The sequence below is a fragment of the Sinocyclocheilus grahami genome, unplaced genomic scaffold, assembly GCF_001515645.1.
Source record: "Sinocyclocheilus grahami isolate Dianchi unplaced genomic scaffold, SAMN03320097.WGS_v1.1 scaffold1315.1, whole genome shotgun sequence".
Lineage (NCBI taxonomy): Eukaryota > Metazoa > Chordata > Actinopteri > Cypriniformes > Cyprinidae > Sinocyclocheilus > Sinocyclocheilus grahami.
In genome coordinates, this window is record NW_015506494.1 from 252,115 (window position 1) to 261,733 (window position 9,619).

General features: G+C 36.4%; 1 protein-coding gene and 1 non-coding gene across 2 annotated transcripts in view; both read right to left on the reverse strand.

Annotated features, from left to right (window-relative positions):
• Positions 1 to 7: 7 nt before the first annotated feature.
• The window catches only part of LOC107569136 (nurim), a gene marked incomplete at its 5' end in the record, with an annotated part of 14,444 nt that continues 4,832 nt past the window's right edge, over positions 8 to 9,619 (reverse strand). Inside the window, 5 exons of the mRNA XM_016255140.1 lie at positions 8 to 961; positions 1,710 to 1,886; positions 3,338 to 3,531; positions 6,513 to 6,764; positions 7,406 to 7,690. Of these exons, the coding sequence (XP_016110626.1) occupies positions 656 to 961; positions 1,710 to 1,886; positions 3,338 to 3,531; positions 6,513 to 6,764; positions 7,406 to 7,690 (1,214 nt within the window). The remainder of the gene's footprint in view (positions 962 to 1,709; positions 1,887 to 3,337; positions 3,532 to 6,512; positions 6,765 to 7,405; positions 7,691 to 9,619) is intronic.
• Positions 3,572 to 3,644, reverse strand: trnak-cuu (transfer RNA lysine (anticodon CUU)). Its single transcript has one exon. It is a non-coding gene; the product is annotated as a tRNA-Lys (tRNA).

Here is a 9,619-nt window from a genome sequence, read left to right on the forward strand (position 1 = left end):
ATTTCACCATTAAAAATGCATAGTTATGATTAGAAATGCAATATGCTGCATTTGTCGTCACATTTTGCATTTGCAATTGATGCATGCAAATAATGTTTCTTTTTAAAGTACTTAAAAAATATATTTTGGAAGGTTTATAGTGTATATTGTGCCGTATTCTAGTATTTCATTCCAAATATAGCTTTAATTGTAATGCTGCCTTCAAGTCACATCAGTACGACCACATTTATGCCACCCAAAGTCGAAAAGTGTCAGGACAATTAAAGAATCAAGGTGCAAGCAAATAGATTTTTTGATTATAAGACGTTTTAACTGTTAACAGCACAATTTAGTTTGTGTGCATTTGTGTACTGGTGAAGAACTACAAGATAGTTGGTTTTTGAGGCAAGAGGCTTGTGCAACAAAACTACTGTACATTTCTCATCGTTCTCTGCAGCAGCACATAAATGATGAAACGCACAGATAAAGCCTCCGTTACACACACACACTACATTTGCATCACTTCTCGTTCATTCGGTTGCACTAGTGGTAACATCTGCCTGGCTTTTTGAATATAAAGAAATATGAAAATGACTAAACGTGGTTTAGTGACTTCTGGTTTTCTAGGTAACAACTTGAAGGCAGCACTACACTCTTATTTGACCATGCCTGTCATTCAGTCTGTCTTATGCGTGTTGCTGCTCTGATCGCTGCCCTCTAGTGGTGCGGAGAAGAGCTGCAGTTTGCTGCGCAGCTGCCGGCGCAGGTAAGTGCAGTCCTGGGTGTCCAGCGAGTGAGCGAGGATCAGGTAAACGGACAGGTACACAGCCAGCAGGAGCCGGTCCAGCGGGAACGTGGGGAGGAGCCAGAGCACCGTGAGCAGCTCCACACAGACGGGATGCCTGAGGTGAGCGTAGAGCCGCTGCGCACGCTCAGACTTCAGCAGGAGAGGGTCGCCCAGACCCAGACACTCATAATACACCTGACAAACACAGAGGAGAGATGACTTACAATGTGCAAATTGGTGAAAAAATAAATGCTATATGAAATATAAAGTGCAAAATATGCAATTTGGTGCAGATGCTGATATTTAAATCAATTCTTATGCTTGTAATGTAAATCAATGAGATGTTTCTAACAGTAGAGCAGATACTGACATAAAATGATCTAAATATCAGTCGTCTCTATATCTCCAATAATATGTCTCCGTAAGAAGAGATTGAAATGATCCAAACATATAACGCAGTGATGGAGAGCTGAAGAAATCAAGGCTCCTCAGAAGATGTGAGATGTTCTGGAGGCTTGTGAAGATCATTCCTCCGCTGAGGAACACTGAAAGTAAAGCTGCTGGAAACAAACGCTCCTCAAAAGATCCTGAGGATCAGATTTGAGACTCTAAAACATGATTGATGGAGAATCAAGTAAAGCTGAGCTGCTTCAGTCCAGTAAGAGTTCATCTGGAGATATTACTGCAGTTATTCTGATGCTTACTTGATACAAATCAGTCAAGATTTGACCGCAGAAACACACGAGCTGAAGCTGGACGTTTGTACAATTACACTAAAAGAGCTTTGACTGGATAAACATGACGGAAGGCATGTAGTAGATTGTGTGCAACAGGTTTAACAGCAACGTTTTGAACATTTAGAGGCCTTAGAAATGTGCATTTCAAATATGATATAAAATATCGCTTTTGTTGTTCTAAATGCTTATTGTAGATGCATATGTACCTGTTTGATGCCCAGCAGTTCTGGATAGTCGAAGATGAGCAGGATGCTGCAGATTATGGCCCAGCACAGGAAGTGTAAGATAAAACAGATGAGCGGGAACCAGATATCCCAGGGTGCATTGCGCACTGACCACAGGCAGGGGGCGCTGGTGACCGGCTGCCAGTAGTGCATCAATATCTACAGAGATTAAGATTACAGTTAGAGCAGAATTTATAGTTATGGTTTGTGTTATTAAATGAATTGCCAAGTTATTTAATTACAAATGTTTCTTAGGGGTTTACAGGGTTGTTTTTTTAGAAGAGAGTGCTAGAAGGATATGTGGAAAAGTTTAGAGAAAAACAGAGTGGGAAAAAAGAAAGAAAAACATTAAGTAAAATGTATATATATTTTTTTTATTAAATAATATATAACTATACATTATAAATATATAACTTTTGTATAAATTAATCCATAATTGATTAAAATAATACATAACATTATATTTAAATTAAAATAAATGTGATTAAAATAAAAATAATGGACTAAATTACTAAATAATGTTTTATTTAAATAATACATTTGATTAAAAATAAAAATGAGTAAATTAAAAAAAAATAATAATAATAATCTAAATGTACAGTACTATAGCGTGCAAAAAAATGTAACATAAGAGAAACTAAATATTCTTCAAATTTTATACTTAAGTCTTTATACTTATTTATATAACTTATCAACGGCAAGACTGAAAATACTAAATCCCACAAATAAAAAAAAAGCAAAATAGCTCTATTTATTTCTATTATTATAACTGTACACCACTTGCAGAAGTAAATATGCCTATAATGCGGTCATGTAGCATACTAATGTCAGAAACGTTTATTGTTGCATACTGTTTCGCATACTAGTTTTTAAGAAAATCAGGCAGTTTGCAATATATATTAGTGCTGGGCGGTATGACCAAAAATTAATATCACGGTGTTTTTCAAAATTATACCGGTTTCACGGTACATGATGGTATTTTTTTGTCATGCATGAGCGGGTGTTAACCATATTTTCTACTGATTGAGAGGAAACACTGCAGTATATTGACTTAGAATGCCCTATTTTACTGTCATGATGAGTGAATATTGTCAAAAAATACCACACTAAATAGTGACTAAACACGACCCCTTTTAATACATGTTAACCAGGAGTCACTCTCATTTATAATCACAGCATCATCTGATAAAATCAACATGCATCTACACTATGTGGTTGTTTTGGCTAGATTACTCTTATAATATTCTCTGGAAAAAGCCACTAAAAGGGTCTGAAAGTTGCTAAATCTAGTGCTAAAGTCACGCTCGTGTGTGTGTGTGTGTGTGTGAGACGCGGGAGCTGATGGCAGCGGGTGCTGGATATTTGTGGATATTGTGGATGAGTTCTTCTGTGTCATCACGTTCTATTAGTTCTACAGCTTCAGTTTCTGAGCTTTCACGCTTAGTAACACATACAGCTGCTCCCTCACCACAGTGCAGCAGTGAAAAGAGACCCCTTTCAAACAGTGTCAAGGTATTTAATAAATTCATATCATAACAAAAATAAACACCGGTATTCGGTATACCGCCCAGCACTAATATATCCAGCACGGTGCATTAACAGAGATATACCTGCAGTGCTACGGCGGTGGTGAAGCAGTACACGGATCTGGACAAAACCCCAAACACATTCTGACACACTCGCTTAACCGGAGTCCTGGCCAGCAGACTGTGCTGCAGACTGAAGAGGACCAGAAGGAGAACATCCACAGCTACCGCCTTCAGAACCACCCCGTCCCGCAGAGCCACAGACCAGGCCACAGAGTCTGAGAGAAAACACAGACAGAAAACACGATAAAAACTTTCCGCCCAACGTGGGGCTCGAACCCACGACCCTGAGATTAAGAGTCTCATGCTCTACCGACTGAGCTAGCCGGGCTGTACGCACGCGACGCACGCATGCCGTAATGACGATGTGACGTCCATGCGTGCGTGTATTTCCTGACCTTCGGTAACATGTACGCAATTTAACAACTTGCTAAAAATGCATGATGAAATAAAATAATATCCACAAGTAAATTGCATTTAAAATCAACCTTTTTTTTTTAAAAAGGCAGATTAAAATCGAAGCCACCGAGAAACAGCTTGACTTATTACAGCGCGAATATAACTCTAGATATCTCTCTCTCTCTCTCTCTCTCTCTCTCTCTCTCTCTCTCTCAATTCAATTCAATTCAAAACTGCTTTATTGGCATGACTGTAAATTATACAATATTGCCAAAGCTTAGTATACATGTACAAAAAGATCAAAATAATAATATAATAACAATAATAATAAGTAAATTAACATCACAGTAATATATTGGAATATTATAATGTATTAAACTGTAACAAATTATAACATGTGAACATTTGATTGATACCACAGACTTTAACTTACATAGAAACACACATAAATACCTGGCAGTAGTTGTGCAGCAGGTCCAGGTGCTGCTGTAGTCCCTGTGGGGTGGATGACAGCAGCACCAGATCATCTGCATACAGCAAAAGCTTGATGTTTTTGTCTTGTAGAGTGAGTCCAGGGGCTGTAGACTGTTCCAGCTGCACCGCTAATTCATTAATGTAAATGTTGAACAGTGTTGGACTCAGGCTACAGCCCTGCTGCACTCCTCTTTTCTGGGTGAAGAATTCTGTATGTTTGTTGCCAATGCGGATTGCACATTTGTTGTTTGAATACATTGATTTTATAATGTCAAAAACGTCACTTTGTAAAAGCTTATAATATAATCTGTCGTGCCAAATAGAATCAAATGCTCTCTCTCTCTCTCTCTATCTGTCTGTCTGTCTGTCTCTCTATCTGTCTGTCTGTCTCTGTCTGTCTGTCTGTCTCTATCTATCTATCTATCTATCTATCTATCTATCTATCTATCTATCTATCTATCGATCGATCGATCGATCGATCTAGAGCAACACCCTTCTTCTAATGCCAGTAATAGTCGGTTTATTTTCACCTCATATTTTGTGGCTTTAGTTGCATCATCTTAATGCACTAAATGATGTGAAACCATTGTTTTTTTTTTATTTCACGGAACAATCTACAGTTGTGTTTGAAGAGGTTAAGCATTGCTAACGATCAGGTTTTCTGACAGAAAATGCACAAACACATAATTTCTTTGTTTTACTGTTGTTTATTTATCACAATTCTCAGACACATTTAACATTGAAGACATTTTTATTTAATCAAGCTTTATGTGCCATAAAACATGACATTATTTTTTTTTTTAACTCAGCTTATATGGACATAATAATGCTTCTTTAAATAATACATAATGTGCAATAAAACATGTTTGCTGGTCCTCTTGCGTTCATTCTCTACATGTAAAAACTGCAGTTGTGTAAAACTTAGAACTTGAACAATCACAATTCTCAGACACATTTAACATTGAAGACATTTTTATTTAATCAAGCTTTATGTGCCATAAAACATGACATTATTTTTTTTTTTTAACTCAGCTTATATGGACATAATAATGCTTCTTTAAATAATACATAATGTGCAATAAAACATGTTTGCTGGTCCTCTTGCGTTCATTCTCTACATGTAAAAACTGCAGTTGTGTAAAACATAGAACTTGAACTTCAATAGATCGAGTTGCCAGAAATCGTGACTTTGAAAAGTGAATTTTAATCAGCCTATAAGGCTTAGGCTGCTTTGATTTCTTTCATATTGCAGTTAGGCCTGTTTGTAAGTCTCTGTGTGTATGTGGACTCCGTGCATACTTTTAACACGAGGGAATTTTGTACACATTTTCTTTAGGCATAATGTGATTTTATGGTTCCATTACATTGGAATATTGTTGAATGACCAAAGTAAATCATGCCATATGTTTTTGTGAAATGCTATCACATAACAACGACAACATGACAGATGCTGTACATTCAGATTACATGAACACACTTTTCTAACAGTCATAAAGTAAGCTATAAATAATGTAGTACCTACTTAGACAATCCTGTACTAGGAAGGACTGGAGCCTGCAAATGAAAGAGCCAGTCCTTGTTTAGTACCACGTCTAGCTTTTATTCATCTTACTTTGCAGCACAGAAGTGGTTTTCTGAGTGCATGAGACTTTTAGGTGAATAACTAGACGAATATCAAAGTGCAATAAACTGTACAAACCAGTGTGCTTATACAGTAATTACAGCAATACATTGAAATAATGTAAGACATGCCCATTTGCAGTATAATGCAGCATAACTAGCATGCATCTGCTATGGATAACTGAAAGCGATTGAAACCGTAGGCCTTGTCCATTGAAGTTACAACAGCTGGGCCGGTTATACAATGCAGAAAAGGTTAATAACACAGCCAAATTTGGCAATGTTTTGACCTGTTATGAAATATCACTTAAATTATTCAGTGTAATTATATTATGTTCAGTATAAAAACCTTAAATAATATAAAACATCAAACTGAACGTTATAGTGAAATGCTCAAAACCCAAACTATTTCACATGAATTATTCCAAATGGAATAATACGTGCTGTACAGTATAATAAATAATTAAATTACAATGTGCAAAACAGCAGCATCCGATACTAGTACTGTTGTGCCCTGAAACACTAACATTGTGCACTGAACGTTACATGACTCTGAACACGTCTTGTGTCATCAGTTCTTGTCAGTTCAGTTTTTCAGCTGTAGAGGATATTGAGAGATCAGTCACAGTTTAGCATCAATTTGCTGTTCAGCTCATGATGAATAAACCTCAGCGGTGCAAGTGGATTTAAACAGAGTTTCTCTCACCTCTGACTTTCACTGTGATCAAGATTTCTCCTTCAGGGTCCAGAACTCTGTATGATCCTGCGTCTCTGGGTCTAAACTCATCAATGATCAGGTTTCTATCTCTGATGGTGATACGTTCGCTCTGAACTCCATCAGTTTTGCTCCAATCATCTCTCCAACCTATGCTTCTTCTGTTCTGATGCTGAACTTTATCAGCGTTTGACAACAGAACATCCAACTTCAGCTCCTCACCTGTTTTCACAGAAATCTCATCTGAGGAGAAACACAAAGACATTAATCACTATTATAATCAATTGAAGCCATAAGAAAATATTTAGGACTAGAGGGACAAATATAATCATATGTGTCCCTGCAGCACAAAAGCAGTGTTAAGTCGCTGGGGGATATTTGTAGCAATAGCCAACAATACATTGTATGGGTCAAAATTATACATTTCTCTTTTATGCCAAAAATCATTAGGATATTAAGTAAAGATCATGTTCCATGAAGATATTCTGTACATTTCCTACCATAAATATATCAAAACGTAATTTTTGATTAGTAATATGCATTGCTAAGAACTTTATTTGAACAACTTTAAAGATGATTTTCTCAATAATTAGATTTTTTTGCACCCTCAGATTCCAGATTTTCAAATAGTTGTATCTCGGCCAAATATTGTCCTCCTAACAAACCACACATCAATGGAAAGTGTTTATTCAGCTTTCAGATGATGCATAAATCTCAATTTTGAAAAATTGACCTTTATGACTGGTTTTGTGCTCCAGGGTCACATTTTAAAATCAGCGATAGGAAAACCCATATCCATTCAGGGTCTCTTAAATGCAACATCAACACAATTACTCAAAGAAAACCAGAAAGCATGCTGATAATTTGATCAGTTTTGACTTTACCATCGACACAAAGTTGGTACATCCTGATTTGTGGCTCCAGCTCTGCCTGATCATTGCGATAATAGACTCTCAAAATGTACGTCCCAGCATCACTGAAGCTCAGGTCCTTGATGACGACGTCACAGGCTCCTTTCTTACACACTCTGCAACTACACTCTTCAGTCTGACAGACGCTGATGTTTTCTGACCGACTCAAATCAATTTCAGGGATCTCACTGCCATCATATTGACATGGCAGTGTGACGTTGCCTCCTTTTATCCCTACCTTAAGTGTTGGGGAGGTTCCTGCAAAAAAAAAAAGAGAGTATAATATGCATTCAGTACTGAAAAGTACATGTGGTCTTTCTCTCTATTCTCTGTAATCGTCATTTTTAAATGTGATCCTGGAGCACAAAACCAGTCATAAGGGTCAATTTTACTAATCAAAAATTAAGTTTTGATATATTTACGGTAGGACACTTACAAAATATCTTCATGGAACATGATATTTACTTAATATCCTAATGATTTTGGCATAAAAGAAACATTTATAATTTTGACCCAAACAATGTATTGTTGGCTATTGCTACAAATATCCCCCAGCGACTTAACACTGCTTTTGTGCTCCAGGGTCACAAATGTTCTAGCAGAGGTATTTTAGTCAACTGGATTAAGAAATATATAAATAAAGGCATTCAGGAGCCAACAATATTAGTAGTGCCATGCATGTTTTGACATTACAGATGTTGATGACAGTGGGATAAAGCTGTAGCAGATGTACAAGTGCAGTTGTACTGAGTTCCTATGAATAAATAGTGTGTGATGACAATATGCTAAAGAATGTCAAACAAAGTCACTTGACCGAGTGATGCAACAAAGAAACAATCAACTAGAACAACTCCAGCTGATGCTGAATACCAAGAATGGTTATAATTTAACAATTTTAAAATTTAAATATGACAAGAACGACTGTATACTGACCGCTGTTTTTGAAAAGGCACAAAAGCAGCAGAATACACAAGCAGTTGAACCTGTGGAGAACACAGAGGAGCTGCTTTATGTGACAGATACAGGTCAATGCTTTCCTGAGACTAATAACTTTCACTTGAGACACGTTGATCCATGCATGATAAAAGCTGTTTAGCATTGAAAAGAACGTGTTACGCTGACGTGTTTGTGGTTACAGGAGCTTGTGATTAAGTCGTGGGTGGATGCATGAACTGTTGCTTTTATTGAGCACTGATGCCGTCATTTGTGACTTGTTTGATATATTTGCATGCTAAAAGAGTTACGTTTAACATGAACAAGCGCTATGCTGGCTATTGATATTAACTGAAGAGGATAAATGGTTAAAACTACATGTAAAGTAATTAATAATTAAAATAATAATAAAATAAATGAATTCTAGGACTGGTATAGCACTACATATGTTCTCTTCAGCATAATAACCACAAAAAACACCATCATAACTTCTATAAACTCTTAAACATCACTTAAACTAGTTTGATTAGTAACAGCACTGGCCCGATCAACAAATCACAGAATACATCAAATTAAATGGAAAATTAAGATGAATTTTACTCATCAGGATACAATTAAGCTAATTTAAGTTCAAATGAATATATTCACCTCTGTGGAAATGTCATCATTTTATTAAATTAGACCAACAAGGCTTATTATTATTTAATAACCCCACACTATAAGAAATTATTTTTATGATTTATCACCGCTTTTTTTATTTTTGTCATATTAATTCAGATGGGAGTTTCTATTGGTCAAACCAGTCTTTTTCTTTGTGTTAATTTTAAGGCAGCAAGATGACCTACTTTAAGATAAACCAACAATAATCTTCACAGTGCACTAATAAACATAATCATAATCATCACAATTGCAGTAATAAATAAATGAAGCATAAACACACGGACTCCTCTCCACATCACTAACTGGTTTAGTTTTCCAGAAAAACAAAATTGGTATAGAACCCAAAAGCAACTTTATATTTATATTAAAATGTTTATAGCCTATTAAGAAGCATGCAAACTTACATGGTTCTGTAAGAGTCTTCTCTTCAAATGTCAGCTGTTTGTAAGCCACAGCATATATAGTGAGACTAACTACACATTTAAGTAGAAACAAAACTAAAAGTATCACACACGCACGCGCGCACACACACACACACGCACTCACGCGCACACACACACACACTCACACACACACACACACACACACACACAC